The sequence below is a fragment of the Pongo pygmaeus genome, chromosome 2 (genome assembly GCF_028885625.2).
Source record: "Pongo pygmaeus isolate AG05252 chromosome 2, NHGRI_mPonPyg2-v2.0_pri, whole genome shotgun sequence".
Lineage (NCBI taxonomy): Eukaryota > Metazoa > Chordata > Mammalia > Primates > Hominidae > Pongo > Pongo pygmaeus.
In genome coordinates, this window is record NC_085930.1 from 120677158 (window position 1) to 120693910 (window position 16753).

At 47.1% G+C, this 16753-nt stretch overlaps 1 protein-coding gene across 2 annotated transcripts in view; it reads right to left on the bottom strand.

The window, feature by feature from the left end:
* CRTAP (cartilage associated protein) overlaps positions 1-9243 on the bottom strand; it is a 30710-nt gene extending 21467 nt beyond the window's left edge. For both annotated transcript variants that reach the window (XM_054483788.2, XM_063662084.1), the window contains exons 1-2: positions 8570-9243; positions 2607-2756 (exon numbers count right to left, since the gene is read on the bottom strand). In XM_054483788.2, coding sequence (XP_054339763.1) covers positions 2607-2756; positions 8570-9040 — 621 coding nt within the window. In that variant the 5' untranslated portion in view covers positions 9041-9243. The remainder of the gene's footprint in view (positions 1-2606; positions 2757-8569) is intronic.
* Between the last annotated feature and the right edge of the window lie 7510 nt (positions 9244-16753).

Here is a 16753-nt window from a genome sequence, read left to right on the forward strand (position 1 = left end):
AATGGGAGGCTGAGGCAGGAGCATCATTTGAACCCAGGAGGTGGTGGCTGCAGTAAGCCGAGATCGTGCCATTGCACTCCAGCCTGGGCAACAGGGCGAGACTTGGTCTCAAAAAAAAAAAAAAGAGAGAGAGAAATAAACTAGGACCAAGGAAGTGGCTTGGTCTCCAAGAAATAAGTAGAGATCCTGGATACACACAAAATCTGCTAACTTGCAGAGGCCAGGACAGGCCCTGAATAAGCATGGGATCCTCCATTTGGAGTTCCTTCTCAGCTGCTCCTGAATGGGGGTATCTGAGGGCACCCCTTAGACCTAGAATTTTCACCAAGCTTAAGGCCTCAGGTAAAGAGAGTGGATTTTCTTCTTTTTTTTTTTTTTTTTGAGACAGAGTCTTGCTCTGTCACCCAGGCTGGAATGCAGTGGTGCAATCTCAGCACACTGCAACCTCCGCCTCCTGGGTTCAGGCAATTCCCTCTGCCTCGGCCTCCCGAGTAGCTAGGATTACAGGTGCCCGCCACCATACCTGGCTAATTTTTTTGTATTTTTAGTAGAGACAGGGTTTCACCATCTTGCCCAAGCTGGTCTTGAACTCCTGACCTCGTGATCCACCCACCTTGGCCTCCCAAACTGCTGGGATTACAGGCATGAGCCACCGCGCCTGGCCGAGGGTGGATTTTCTTAAACCTTCTGGGCAGGCAGCATGCCCTGGAAATAAGACAGGCTGAGAACTGAAGGAGCCTTTCCTGAAGAGTGGGTCAATAAGCAGCCAACTCCAGACAGCTGGTTCTGCAGAAGCAGCGGGGCAGCAGCAGCAGCAAGAAGGACCAAGCAGAAAGAGGAGGCCCCTGATCACACAGGAGGGCAGCACAGCCACCCCAAAAGGGCTCCAGTGAGGGCCAACAGGACTAGCTGAATTCCAGATAAGCCCAGGGCACTGACCACACGCACTCGGCTTCGTTCCCCAAACCCTATGAAAACAACAGTGAAGACTATGAAAGGCATAAATTGCTTTTATGGGAGAATGCGAAGGGAGCAAGCAGCAGATGAGATTTCAACAACTTTTGGAAAAGCAGGAAGTAAAATAGTCACAAAGGAGGGGCCAGAGGGGAAGCAAGCTATACGTCCCATTGGCTTGCGCAGGCATGAGGGACCACAGGAGGCTGGAGTAAGGCATGGAGCTAGAAGCAGGGCTGCAAGTTTGAACAGGCTGTTGGGGCCCTGGGTCCGCACCCAGCACCCACCCACCCACCCAAGAGATCACATCTCCCAAAGCCACTCTTCACCAGAGACTGGCAGTTTATTCTAGAGACTTTACCCGTAAACGCGGAGGAGTCAGGGACCAGACATAGCAGAGGCCAAGTGGAGGCATGAGGCTAAAAATCAGGAAGCAGGTGAAGTCTTCCTACTCACCTGGGTGACCCTGTCCCTCTCCCCACACTGGTTCTCAGACACCAGCAGAGGAGTATGCGCACCCCACCAGCCCTGCAGAAGGCTGGTGAAGTCTTCCCTGGAAAACTGATAGATACCCCCAAAAAGAGACTTCCACACATACATTTTCCCTAGCAGTCAAAAAGTGAGCCTGCAGTCTGATCACTCCACAGAAAACCCTGTGGTCAGGCCTTGGGAACTACAGCTCCTAGTGGGTATTTTCCACATATTCCCATTTTCTTCTTCTTTTTTTTTTTTGAGACAGAGTCTCGCTCTGTCGCCCAGGCTGGAGTGCAGTGGCGCGATCTCAGCTCATTGCAACCTCCATCTCCCGGGATGAAGTGATTCTCCTGCCTCAGCCTCCTGAGTAGCTGGGTTTACAGACATGCATCACCACGCCCAGCTAATTTTTGTATTTTTAGTAGAGACGGGGTTTCACCATATTGGCCAGGCTGGTCTCAAACTCCTGACCTCAGGTGATCCATCTGCCTCGGCCTCCCAAAGTGCTGGGATTACAGGCGTGAGCCACTGTGCCCGGCCGGCCAAAGCCCCGTTTTCAACAATGCCCTGCCCTTGCTTGCTACCCAGGCCCCCAGTGCCTGTGTTCCAGAAGACCTTGACAATAGTGAGTGCTCAAAAGGGCGAGATCGTTCTTTCTTATTGTTGTTCTTATGACTAATTCTCATCAAAACTCTTCTTCATAGATGCGCAGATTTAAGTATCCTCTACTCTGTCACATCAGCCTTCCTAACTCGTCTTTATTTTCTACCTTAACATATTTAGGGTGTGTTTGTGTGCATGTGTGTATAAAAATATATGCCTTCTCATTGCATCAAAACTGGAGATTTGTGTTTCTATTTCTTGTGTTCCTGATCATTTTTAGATGATTTCCAAGATATGTCTTTAATCTACCCTCTTAAAACTAAATGATTAAATGGCCATATTTCTAAAATGTAGCATTTAAAGGAAACATGGCTTTTAAAATCATCACGGCATACAAAATGTCATTATTAAATGGATCACTTTGTGCTACAAGTCAATCATTTCTATTGTCATAATATTCAGCAAATGTCACCAAAAATCACTAGAGGTCCTTAGCTATCAGCAGCTGCTTATGGAGAGACATTTATTTAACAGTCCAGGTTGCCACTAACTGCCACATAAAAATCCAAATATACCTCATATGACTTGGTTTCCAGGTCTTTAATGTAGTCCTCAGCACCAGGCAGGCTCTTATAATACGCCATGTTCCTCTTCATCATTTCGTCATCAGGATGCTTCAGTAGAAAGGTGTGAGCAGCTGCGATGGCTTTGGGGAGATTATTTGCCTAAAAGGACAAAGAACATAAAAGCTACTCCTTGGATGCTGAGTGGTAATTTTTGTAAAACAAGAATATCTGCTTAGTCCTTCAAAAACGTTGTGTTGCTATAACTTTTCCAGCTAAAGGTTCCGTGACTTCCGGGGCCCCTCAAGACCAAGTCCAGGCACTGTGAGACGAGTGCTGATTTCCTGAAAGCGACTGTCTGGATGGCCTCGGTCTGCCTTTCCCAATCTACTCTGCACTGGCTACGTGCCCCAGGAGACTGGCCTGTGTGGACTGTAACAACAGACTCCCTCGCTCTCTGGCTTCCAAAGAGGTTCACCCATGAGGAGCCCCAGCAGGTGACTGAGGAAGGGAAGAGAGTAAGGTCGTGTTATTTCATTTCCTGGTTCCCTCCCTGCACCAGTCATCTTGGGCTGCTATGTCCCTTAATTGAAGGTCACAGCTCTTCTCAAGGTGACCCTCTCCATAGAGTCTCCCTCCTTCCTGGTTTCAATCATTGCTCTCTCCCCTGCCCCTAGGGTTGGTCATATCCCACTGCTATCACCCCTGCGGCAGAACACTCTCTCTTGTGGATTCCCCATGCACTGCACACACCTTTGTAAATAACCACCTTCTTAAACTTTCCTCCAATTACCCAATATGACTGCACCAAATCTTTTCCACTGGAACCTTGACAAATATATTGTTTTCCCAAATCCCCCACAGACCTTCTGCCAACATTCTCAATGACTCCACCACCTCCTCACTTATTCATCCATTCACGCAGCAAATAAACGTCATATTACAAGAGCACCATTTCTAGGTTGTGGGTCTATAACAATAAGCAAAACGGGAAAAAAAAAAAAAAAATCCCCACCTGCATGGACCATATATTCTGTTAAGTTCTCCCTGTCTCCTAGTGGCCTCAATTAAGAGCCTCTCTGTTGGGCTAGTTCTGGGTTCTGTCTTCCCGCATTTTACGCCACCCTGCAATCTCAGTGGTACGTCTATCTCCCCCATCAGACTATGATCCTCGGGGGACCCAGCTGTGTGTCACTCATTTTCTGGATTCCTGGTGCCTCACACAGTCCTCAGGACAAGGCAGGACACAATAAGTATCTGTGATTTGAACATAATGACATTATGACCATAAAATATAATAAAATTAATTCACATTTTCCTCTCTTTTCCCCTCTGTCTTCTCTCCACTGAAGGGGCCAATGATTCTGAGTTTCACTGCCTCAGGGGAGGTAGATATCTGGTCAGAACCAGCGAATTACTCACTTGAAAAAAGCCTGTGCTCACAAAAGAGCCTGACAGGTTTGAGGGGAGAAAGAAATTGGAGAGGAGCTGCAGGAAGAAGCTGACTGGCCTGGAAGAAGAAGAGGGAGAAAGGGAATCTCCCAGGCTAGGAAAAAAGTTTCCCTTGGGATCTGTGGGAGCAGCAGGCCTGTGGGCCCTGGAGCTTCAGGGCTGGCACTTATCAGCAGTGTCCAAGAGGGCAGAAGTCCTCAGGAAGAACAGGTATGTTATGGGGGGGCCTCAGGAGGGCAGGCAAATAAGGATGCAGAGGCCTCCCTGTGGGGACTCATGACCACCAACCAGAGGGCCCCCCACGCTGATGGACTCTTGGCACAACCTGGTAGGGAGAAGGGCAGGCACCTGTGCATGTGCATAGAGACTCAGCCAATCCAGAGGGACACTCCAAGGCAGGAATTAGGGAATTCGGTTTAGACAGAGAAAATAAAGGAATATTTGGTATATCCTAGATTTCTAAGAGTCATAGGATGGCATATACCTGTACCAAATTGCCCAAGAATTGGAACCAAGTCATTTTGAGACAATGGCAGTGGCCACATCAGAGAAGCGGTGGGTGGTGATGAGGGCAGACCCCCAGATGTCAATGCTGATGTTTTGGGAATGCCAATTAGTGGCTTGTGGCAGGGCTGCCTTTAAAACAGCCCTACAGAAAGCTTCACACTCCTGGCCACAAAAAGGCTAGTCTTCAGCTGGAAGGAAGGGAGAGGGTATGAATGCTGCCTTTTAAAGCATTTGCCAATGAAATTAGAGTCACTAATTCTCAGAAGAGCACTTAGAAAGAGGGGCACAGAGGCCGGGAGCAGTGGCTCATGCTGTAATCCCAGCACTTTAGGAGGTCGAGGTGGGTGGATCACGAGGTCAGGAGTTCAAGATCAGCCTGGCCAAGATGATGAAACCCCATCTCTACTAAAAAGACAAAAATTAGCTAGGCACAGTGGCAGGTGCTTGTAATCCCAGCTACTTGGGAGGCTGAGGCAGGAGAATCGCTTGAACCCGGGGGGCGGAGGTTGCAGTGAGCTAGGATCGCACCACTGCACTCCAGCCTGGGTGACACAGCGAGATTCCGTCTCAAAAAAGAAAGAAAGAAAGAAAAGAAAAGAAAAGAAAAGAAAGAGGGGCACAGAGTAGGATTTTTAAGGCTTCTAACTTAGGATGTGAGTTTTACAAAACGGAATCTCTTCCTGAAGAGAAAAAGAGTGATTTTATTTACTTCAACTCAGGCTCTGCAGCTGGAACATGGAGACACATCTTGGCTACTAAACCTCTGACAGACCCCAGGTAGATTTTGGAGAAGGTGGTAGGGATGGAGGGAACCACCTTGCCTTGGGTTCCTGAGATACAGCCACCAGCATGAGCCACCCTAAATCAGCCATGACACAGAGGCAGGCCCTGTGGTTCCGGGGAGATAGAGGCCACAGCCAGGCAAGGCCTGGGGTTAAGAGTGCCTGTGAGTCAGTGTTCTCTGTCCAGGTCAGAGCTCAACAGTCATTAAGGATTTGATGAAGTGCTCTGGCCTATTTTTTGCTTGGCCTATGAGAAAAATGAGTTTTTCATGGAAGATGGTAATTGTGGAGAGAACCCAAAGAAAGCTAATGACATGGACCTAGAGTAGGCTGGTGACGAGAAACCCATGATGCACTTGAGGCTGCACACCAGTAGCACAGCCCTTTTCTACAAGAGCACACATCCAAACCTCCTCGCCTCCCTCTGGCAGTCGGAACCCACCATTGCTATTCCAGTGATCAATTGAGGCATTTCTCCTTAATCACTGAAACAGAGAACTGCAACTCAGAACAGCAGAGTAACATTTACCCATGTCCTGCCACAGCGCACTATCTACCTTCATATCGACCTCCAGCCTTCAGGTGCCAGGTAGAATGTACGTGCCTGCCACCCATCTTTTCCTCTCTATCCATAAACAGAATTTAAAGATGTAAACATCACTTTTTTTTTTTTTTTTTTCCCGACACAAGAGTCTTGTTCTGTCACCCAGGCTGGAGTGCAGTGGTAAGATCACAGCTCACTGCAGCCTTGACTTTCTGGGCTCAAGTGATCCTTCAGCCTCAGCCTCCTGAGTAGCTGAAACTAGAAGGGCACGCCATCACACCCGTCTAATTTTTTTAATGTTTTTGTAGAGATGAGATCTCATTATATTGCCCAGGCTGGTCTTGAACTCTTGGGCTCAAGAGATCCTCCCACCTTGGCCTCCCAAAGTGCTGGGATTATAGGCATGAGCCATCATGCCAGGCCATAAACATCATTGGGAAAAAATAAACCATACAATATCTCCACCAAAAATTACTTTTTCAGTTATATCTTCCATTGAAACAATTAAGTAACATTCATGTTTATTAATAAAATTCTTAGCTTTTTCCTGCCCTATAAGAGATCTCAAAATGTTAAGATGGTGGCCAGGCACGGTGGTTCAAATCCCAGACTGTAGTCTCAGCATTTTGGGAGGCCAAGGTAGGTGGATCACTTGAGGTTAAGAGTTCGAGACCAGCCTGGCCAACATGGTGAAACCCCATCTCTACTAAAAATACAAAAATTAGCTGGGTGTGGTGGCACATGCCCGTAATCCCAGCTACTCAGGAGGCTGAGATACAAGAATTGCTTGCACCCCGGAGGCAGAGGTTGCAGTGAGCTGAGATCAAGCCACTGCATTCCAGTCTGGGTGACAAAGTGAAACTGTGTCTCAAAAAAAACAGATAGATAGATAGATAGTATTTTACTGACTTTCAACTAAGTGATTGTTACAAACCCTGTAAAGGGTTTTGAAGAGAAGCTATGACCATCCTAACCTTTTGGGGCCACCATGATGAAGGAGAAAACCCATGCCTTATGGTCACATTGAGTAAAATGTTCTTCCCCTCTTCCCTGTATCACTTGTTCAAATTCATCTGTATATTAAAGAAATCAGAGCTTCTAGTATTCTCTAGGTTTAAAAATAAAATGATTTCCTCTTGATTATGTGACCTAAATTTGGTTCAGAACATATTTGCCAAAAGCTATACAAAAAAAGACTTAGATAAGTCATTTTTAGCTTAAAAAATGATGCTTCGCATGAACCAGCCCTCATTTTCAACATTCTGGAATTTTATTAATCTCATTCCCTGCTTCTGTTTTAAAACTGTTTTTTTTTTAATTGCCAGAACAAACATTCGCAAAATTGATACTTTAAATAAAACTGTAACTAAGCATAGAAGTATAGAAGTAACCCAGCTTTTCTCCTCTTTGGGGTTTTGTGTTATTTTATTGCTCATATAAATACAACATACACGTGGCTCTGTCTCGGTGGAAACCTGAAAAAACAGATCTTGCAGTCCAGAAACTGAAAACAAAGTTTAAAAACAAAAATCTTCTACCTCAAGAGTCTAGGATATGCCATGAATCTATTTTTGTAGTAATTTTTAAAAACACAATATATTCCTTTTAAAATCTTTCTCAGAGAAAATAGAAACTGGGCTTTGAGAGGGCTCTTTTAGCCAAACCCTGTGAAGACTAGAGCCAAGCTAGAGCCTCTTTATCTAGTGACAGGGAATTCAGCCATTCTTAAAACTTGTGGGTCCTCGGAGTAAGAACCCATAGGATAGAGAACTGCAATTTGTGGCTATTTTTAGCCAGTAATCACAGAGAGAACTTAAGCAGCCATTAAAAGGAGGCAGGGAACTGTGTTAAATTCTAGATGAAAGAGAAACAGCGGAGAGGGCCAGTCCTGATGACTCACGGTGCACGAGTTCCCCTTTAAGCAGGGATGTGTCCTTGCAAGGAGTCCCTGCCCTTTCCTGGCCTCAATTTCATCTTCTTTAAAAGGAACTAGTCAGCTGGGTGCAATGGCTCACGACTGTAATCCCAGAACTCTGGGAGGCGAGGTGGCAGGATCACTTGAGTCCGGGAGTTCGAGATCAGCCTGGGCAACGTGGCGAAACTCTGTCTCTACAAAAAATACCAAAAAATTAGCTAGGTGTGGTGGCGCGCGCCTATAATCCCAGCTACTCAGGAGGCTGAGGTGGAGGATCACCTGAGCCTGAGGAGGTCAAGGCTGCAGTGAGCCATGATACCGCCTCTGCACTCCAGCCTGGGCGACTGTGAGACCCTGTCTCAACAAAAAATAAAAATAAAAGGTACTTGTCGGCTCCTCAGGTCTTCTGCTTTATTATCGCAAGTCACCGCTCACTTGAGAAAAAAGGCGACTTTAATGGATATACAGAAAAGAGGCGTCTGCCCTCAAATAACAGAGAACATTTATCAGGCACTTTGTTGGGTGCCTGGCGCTGTACTGCGTTCTGTGTACGTATTCTCTGCCTTAGAGTTACCCTTCAAGAAAGGCATTTTCATCTTTACTTGAGATGAAGAAGGAGGCAGGATTTGGAGGAGACCTTTGGCGGGGCTGGGTGGGAGAGAGCCAGGTCCAGAACCGGAGGGGCATCGCGGCCCCGGGCGCAGGGGCGGGGCCAGGGCCTGGAGGCTGGGTCAGGGGCGGGGCCGGGGCCTGGGACTGGGCGAGGCGGACTTGCCTTGAAGTAGGCGAACTGCAGGAACTTGTAGGGCTCGCGGCGCTGGAAGTCCGCCAGCACCTCGCGGCTGGGCTGGGACTGGCGGAAGGCTGGCAGGCCCTGCTTGCAGCGCTTCAGGCAGTGCGCGCGGCGCAGCAGGCCCCCGAAGAGGCGCAGCTCGGGATAGCTGGCGAGGCCGGCGGCGGGCTCGGGCTGCGGCGCGGCGCTGCAGTTGCGGTGGCAGAAGGCCTCGCTGTCGCGCAGCAGGCGGTGCAGCCGCAGGCTGATCTCCAGGTAGCCCACGCTCTCGGCCCAGTGCTCGCCGCTGTACTTGTCCAGCGCGTGCCGGTAGGCCGACTCGAGCGGCATCAGCTCGTCCCGTGGGAAGCTGCGGAAGCTGTAGCGTTCGTACTGGGCGCGCCCGGCGCGCAGCGCACAGGCCACGCACAGCAGCGCCAGTAGCGCCGCGGTCCCCCGGCGCCCCGGCTCCATCGCGCCCGGCGAAAGGAAGGAAGGAAGGGACGAAGGAAGGGAAAAGGGGAGGGAGAAGGAAAGGAAAGAGGACGGTGCGACGCGGCGGACCCAATGCTTTCGGGGCGGGGACGCCAGCCTCCGGCCCGCCCCGTCCGGCCGCCCCTCCCCACCCAGCCGGGGGATCTGGGCGCCAGCTGCCAGCGCCGAGAGGGTGCCCGGGGAAGGCGCGCTGCGCACTGGTTCACGCAGGCTGATGCGCGTGATGGGGTTCTGCCGCTCATTCACTTGGAGACCCGCCTGCAAGGCCGACGCGGCCCTAATAGATTATATACGTCGGCACTACGGTCTATATAATCTACGATCTTTATATTCGCTTGGAGGTTTGTGAAAACGAAGATTCCTGGCCTGTGCCCCCAGAGTTTCTGATTCAGAAAGTCTGGGGTGGAGGTCTGACGATTTGTGTGTTTAACCAGCACCCCGATGAGGCTAATGCTGCGGGCCCAAGGGCGGCACTTTTAATAGTTTAAAATTTAAGGCCCAACCTTAAATTTCAGTGAGAGAAAAAGACAGTGCAAAAATAAAATTAATAAGGATGTCAGCACTTTGTAAACTGTATAGTCAGGTTGAAGATGTGCACACCTTATGAATCTGCAACACCATTCGGTGGAATATGCTGGAGAAGCTTGCGCGTGTGCATCAAAAAATACGGATGGAATGTTAGTGGCAGCACTTTAAAAAAATCTTTAAGCTTTTAAATCTTGAAATAATTTACAAGAAAGCTGCAAAAACAGTACAAAAACTCCTATATACCCTTCATCAAGATTCACAAGTTGCTAACGTTATACCACATTTCTATCTTTACATTTTTTTCTGACTCATTTGAGATAGGTTGCATATATCAGACCCACTGTCCCTTAGTCTTTTTTTTTCTTTGTTTTCTTTCTTTCTTTTTTTTTTTTTTTTTTTTTTGAGACGGAGTCTCGCCCTGTCACGCAGGCTGGAGTGCAGTGGCGCGATCTCGGCTCACTGCAACGTCCGCCTCCCGGGTTCAAGCAATTCTCCCTGCCTCAGCCTCCCGAGTAGCTGGGATCACAGGCACGCGCCACCATACCTAGCTAATTTTTCAATTTTTACTAGAGATGAGGTTTTGCGATGTTGGCCAGGCTGTTCTTGAACTCCTGACCTTAGGTGATCTACCCGCCTCTGCTTCCCAAAGTGCTGGGATTACAGGAGTGAGCCACCGTGCCCAACCCCTTAGTCTTTCAGTATGTGTGTCCTAAGAATGAAACTACCAGACAATCAAATTTAGGAAATTTAATACTGATAGAAGACTTTAATCATGTTCCATTTCCAGTTTTGTCAGCTGTTCCAATTATGTCTTTCATGGCACTTTTTTCTCTTAGGATGCAGTCCATCCATGATCACTGTTACATCTAGTCTATTTCATATCCTCTAAACTGGTTCCTCGGCTTTTCTTGTCATGTCATTGTCATTTTTGAAAAATATAGGCCAAAACAGCAATGAGATACCAGTACAAAATCCAAAACACTGACAACGTCACATGCTGACAAGGATGTGGAGCAACAGGAACTCTCATTCATTGATAGTGGCAATGCAAAATGGTACATACACTTTAGAAGACAGTTTGGCCATTTCTTACGAAACTAGGCATACTGTACTCATACAATCCAGAAATTGCACTTCTTGGTATTTACCCAAATGGGTTAAAACTTATGCACACACCTGCGAATGGATGTTTGTAGCTACTTTATTCACAATTACCATAACTTGGAATCAACCAAGATGTCCTTCAGTGGGTAAGTGGATACATAAACTGTGGTATGTACACACAATGGAATTTTATTCCAAGCCAAAAAGAAATGAGCTATCAAGCCATGAAAAGACATGGAGAAGTCTTAAATGCATATTACTAGGTTGAAAGAAGCCAATCTGAAAAGGCTACATACTGTGTGATTCCAGCCTAATGACATTCTGGAAAAGGCAAAACTATGGAGACAGTAAAAGGATCAGTGGTTGCTGAGAATTATGGAAAAGGAGGAATGAATGGGTAGAGGACAGAGGATTATTGGAGCAGTGAAACTATTCTATATGATAGTATAATGGTGGATATATGCTATACATTTGTTAAAATCCATAATATGTACAACACTAAGAGTGAGCCCTAATGTAAACTGGACTTTGGGTGGTAACGATGTGTTGATGTAGGTTCATTGATTGTAACAAATGTACCATTCTAGTGCAAGACATTGACAGTGGGGGAGCTTGCGCATGTTGTAGGGTCATGGAGTATATTTGAACTCTGTAGTTTCCGCTCAGTTTCGCTATGAATCTAAAACCACTCTAAAAAATAAAGTCTTTTTTTTGTTTTTTGTTTTGTTTTGAGATGGAGTCTCGCTCTGCCGCAGAGGCTGGAGTGCAATGGCATGATCTCAGCTCACTGCAATCTCCACCTCCAGGCTTCAAGCGATTCTCCTGCCTCAGCCTCCTGAGTAGCTGAGATTACAGGCCCGTGCCACCATGCCAGGCTAATTTTTGTATTTTTAGTAGAGACTGGTTTCACCGTATTGGTCAGTCTGGTCTCGAACTCCTGACCTCATGATCTGCCCGCCTCGGCCTCCTAAAGTGCTGGGATTACAGGCATGAGCCACCGCGCCTGGCCTTTTTTTTTTTTTTTTTTAAAGAACATAGGCCAGTTAACTTTATAAAAGTTTCCTCATTTGAGGTTTTCCTGATGTTTCCTCATAACTAAATTCAGATTAAGCTCATGACTAAATTTAGATTAAGCTCATGACTAAATTCAGATTAAGCTCTGGCTAGAATGCCACAGAAGCAATGTGCTATCTGTCTCAGGTTTAAAATCTAAATAACACAATGCCCACCCCTTGTCTGTGTTAATTTTGATCACTTTATTAAGGTGATGTCTGTTTTCCCTACTTCATTTGTTTTCTTTTGTAATTAACAAGTGTCTACAATAAGGTAACGCAACATTGTTCTTAATGGCAGAAAGCAGGAATAACCTGTCCATAAACAGAAGAGTAGATTTAAAAAAAAATGAGAGTAAATGCATATAGAAGAATATATTACAGCAGGGAAAATGAAAGAATTAGAGCTACAAATAACAGTTCAATCTGGGGGCGGGGGGGAACCATAGAGAATGATTCCATTTGCCTAAAGGTTTTTTTTTTTTTTTTTTTTTTTTTTTTTTTTTAGACAGAGTCTCGCTTTGCCACCCAGGCTGGAGTGCAGTGGCGCCATCTTGGTTCACTGCAACCTCTGCTGCCCAGGTTCAAGCGATTCTCCTGCGTCAGCTTCCCGAGTAGCTGGGATTACAGGCACCTGCCACCACACCCGGCTAATTTTTTTTTTTTTTTTAGACTGAGTCTCACTCTGCCTCCCAGGCTGGAGTACAGTGGCGCAATCTCGGCTCACTGCAACCTCTGCCTCCCAGTTTCAAGCAATTCTCCTGCCTCAGCCTCCTGAGTAGCTGGGATTATGGGCGCCCGCCACCACACCTGGCTAATATTTTGTATTTTTAGTAGAAACAGGGTTTTACCATGTTGGTCAGGCTGGTCTCAAACTCCTGACCTCAAGTGATCCACCCATCTCAGCCTCCCAAAGTGCTGGGATTACATGTGTGAGCCACTGCGCCCGGCCTGCACCTGGCTAATTTTGGTAGTTTTTAGTAGAGACAGGGTTTCACCATCTTGGCTAGGCTGGTCTTGAACTCCTGACCTTGTGATCCATCCACCTCGGCCTCCCAAAGTACTGGGATTACAGGTGTGAGCCACCGCGCCCGACCCTAAAGTTTTAAAATATGGAAAAGCACACAATGTATTATTTAGGAGTACAAATAATATAGTCCTACCTTATACAGGGTAAAACTATATTGAAAAGAGAATGATAGGCTGGGCGTGGTGGCTCACACCTGTAATCCCAGCACTTTGGGAGGCCAAGATGGGTGGATCACTTGAGGTCAGGAGTTGGAGACCAGCCTAGCCAACATGGTGAAACCCTGTCTCTACTAAAAATACAAAAAATTAGCTGGGTGTGGTGGCACATGCCTGTAATCCCAGCTACTGGGAAGGCTGAGGTAGGAGAACAGCTTGAACCCAGGAGACAGAGGTTGCAGTGAGTCGAGATTGTGCCACTGCACTCCAGCCTGGGCGACACAGCAAGACTCTCTCAAAAAAAAAAGAAAGAAAGAAAGAAGGAAGGAAAGAAAGAAAGAGGGGAAGAAAGAAAGAAGGAAGGAAAGAAAGAAAGAGGGGAGGGGAGGGGAGGGGAGGGGAGGGAAATGATAAATGGAAACTTAGGATAGTGGTTTCCAGTGAGGTAGGAGGAAGAACATGGAATGGCAGAGGGAAATTCTTTTCCATAAAGAACAGTATAAACATATTATTCACATGTAATCACCAATAGTAAATGAAGATGTTTATGAACTGGCATTAGAAGCTTTCTAAACTGCGCTGTGTGATGTGTTCTGTCTAGCCTAGGGGAGGACATTGCCTAGATGGGGAGGGACTGTCTGGGTTCAGGGGCATGGCCTGGAGGGCTGGTGGGCAGCACTGTCAGGCTCAGGTTTCCCTGCTGTTGGCTTTCTGTTTTGGTTATTAAGACTTGTGTATTTTCTTTCTTTGCTTCCTGTCACCCCAGGGGCTCCTGAGTATAGGCTTTTCAGTCCCTGGGCAGTGTCCTGGAGTTGTTTTTTGACACTCTTACCTGGGCTTCTCTGTGTGCATTTGTGTCTGGCCTGGAGTAAGCAGGTCCGACCCCTCCCTCTTTACAGCTTAGTGTTATTCTGGCATTTGGTTAAGCTGGCTTAATCTGTTTAATGTTATCATCAGTACATTTTAAATAGGGGCATTGAAATTTACTCCCACCACCAGGGCTTTTTTGGGGGATGCCTGGGCCTTAAAAACACTAGCCAAACTCTAATTCTCAAATCACTGCCAGGAGTTCTTGCTCCTGGCTGCAGGCCCGGGCCCCAAGGTCTCCTTCTTGGGGTCACAAAGAAAGAGCAGTAAGGAAGAGGAATATATAGCAACTCAGGGCCTGGGAATTGTGGGGCAATCTGTTCTTAGGGACTGGATGCTTCTGGCTGGCTGAGTATAGTACTGGCTACTTCCCCACCAGGTTCTGAGTAGTGTCTGAGACCCTGTTCTGCAGGGCCTAGGGTAGCGCTGGGAGTGTAGAAATGGCCTGCCCTTAACTGTTTTCACTAAACAGCTTTTTCTAAGGGGAGAGGAAGGGGGAAAGATCTAGATTGGGTGAGGGGGACGGGGATGTCAGGGAGGCAAGTGTGTTGTGTTACTGTGTCAATAAACTGATTTAAAGTTGTGGTTGGTCTAGTCTTTATTTCTGAACTAGGACCAACTCCCTACCAAACTGTTTTGAGTCCAGAGCCTAATAGAGGTGTGGTGCGTGCTCCTTGGGAAAAAAGCTGCAGTGTAGGAGGGCACATAAACTGGCCGAGGCCTCTGGGGCCATATTGGGAGTAAATGTGAGAATGTTTATTGCATCGTTACTTTTTATGCCATACATATATTTTGTAAATATTATTTTATATATTTATATTTCGTGGTTTTGTTTTTTTTAAAAAACAATTTTTGGAAAAAGAAACGATTGCAGTAGTGATATGAAGAAAATTAAAAAGCTGAATGAGATGGGGTGGGGGAAGATTGGTTAAGGAGGTGGCATTTGGACAGACCTGAAAGAGGAGGGCGCCTGTGGAGAGAGCTGTGCTGGGAGATGGTGCACAATGTGTACCTGATCCTAGAACATCTTACCCTGGAAATCGCCAGTGACTATCATTCCCAATAGCAAAGAGATACAATTTGGAATCATCTCACACAATCACTCAATTGAACAAGATACTAAGCTCTGGCCACAGCTTCTTCCTCTGTCTTGCCCTTGCCTTACCAACTCCTGCCAAAGAGCCTTTGCCCAGGGCTGTTATTTCAGATTTGGGAGGCCGAGGTGGGTGGATCACCTGAGGTCAGGAGTTTGAGATCAGCCTGGCCAACACTGTGAAAACCCATCTCTACAAAAAATTAGCCGGGCAGGCACCTGTAATCCCAGCTACTTAGGAGGCTGAGGCAGGAGAATTGCTTGAACCCAGGAGGCAGAGGTTGCAGTGAGCCGAGATTGTGCCACTGCACTCCAGCCTGGGAGACAGAGTGAGACTCTGTCTCAAAAAAAAAAAAAAAAAAAAAGAGGCCGGGCGAGGTGGCTCACACCTCTAATCCCATCACTTTGGGAGGCCGAGGCAGGCAGATCACAAGGTCAGGAGATCAAGACCATCCTGGCTAACACAGTGAAACCCCATCTCTATTAAAAATACAAAAAGTTAGCCGGGCATGGTGCCATGTGCCTGTAGTCCCAGCTACTTGGGAGGCTGAGGCAAGAGAATCGCTTGAACCTGGGAGGTAGAGGTTGCAGTGAGCCGAGTGCACACCACTGCACTCCAGCCTAGGTGACAGAGTAAGATGCCGACTCGAAAAAAAAAAGTTTTAAATTCCTGCCTTCTCCACATCCATGCCCCTTGGCAATCTCCACCAAGAGGAGCTTCTCCACCAAGAAGCAGAGTCAGTTTCTCCGCCCTTTGGATGGGGTTTGGATGTGTGATTTACATTGGATGTGTCAATGAGACAGCAGAAAAGGTTCCAAATGTGCACTGGGACTCGCCTCTTTCATGGTACTTGGAGCCCTTCCTTCATGTGCTTATACCTAGGCTAGCCTGCTGAAGGATGAGAGACATGTGACCCAATTGTCTTTCCATTGTTTCTGCCACTTCTCAATTGTATGCATGAGGCCATCCTGGATAATTCCACACCAGGAGATTCACCAGCTGTCTGCAGAGGCATGGGAAGTCCAGTAGAGCCAAAACCAGAAGAATCGCTCAGCTGACCTACAGAATCATGAACTAAATAAACGATTGCTGGCTGGGTGCAGTGTCTCCCGCCTGTAATCCCATCACTGTGGGAGGCCGAGGCGGGCAGATCACCTGAGGTTGGGAGTTCGAGACCAGCCTGACCAACATGGAGAAACCCTGTCTCTACTAAAAATACAAAATTAGCTGGGCATGGTGGCACATGCCTGTAATCCCAGCTACTCGGGAGGCTGAGGCAGAAGAATCGCTTGAACCCAGGAGGCGGAGGTTGTGGTGAGCTGAGATCGCGCCATTGCACTCCAGCCTGGGAAACGAGTAAAACTCATGTCTCAAAAAAAAAAAAAAAAAAAAAAAAAGATTGCTATTGGCCTCTAAGTTTTGGGGGTAGTTTGTTACATAGCACTAGCTAATAGATGCACTGACGAAAAGTTCAAGAAGGATAACTGTTCTTTCTTCTTATGATGCTCCTTCTCTTGTCCTTGAAGTCAGTTTGAGTCAACCTGGTGAGTTTGATGGGGAGAGACTGTCGTATGTGCACTCTGGCCTCTGCTGAAACATCGTTGGGTCCTGGTTGGTCACCATTGATAAGTCATTCCCCATCCCCTTTAGCCAAGGCCCCTCAGGTCCATCAGCTCTATGCTACATCCAGACCACTCAACTTTGACAATGGAGTTTGGGGAATCTCAGGGAGCTTGTTGGATCCCAGGCTACCTCCAGATATCACAAGCCAATGCATTGCTCCCAGAGAAGATGGGTGGAAGGATACATAAAGATTACGAGACTGACAGAGGGTCACTGTGGAGAGAGCATAAAGCATAAAG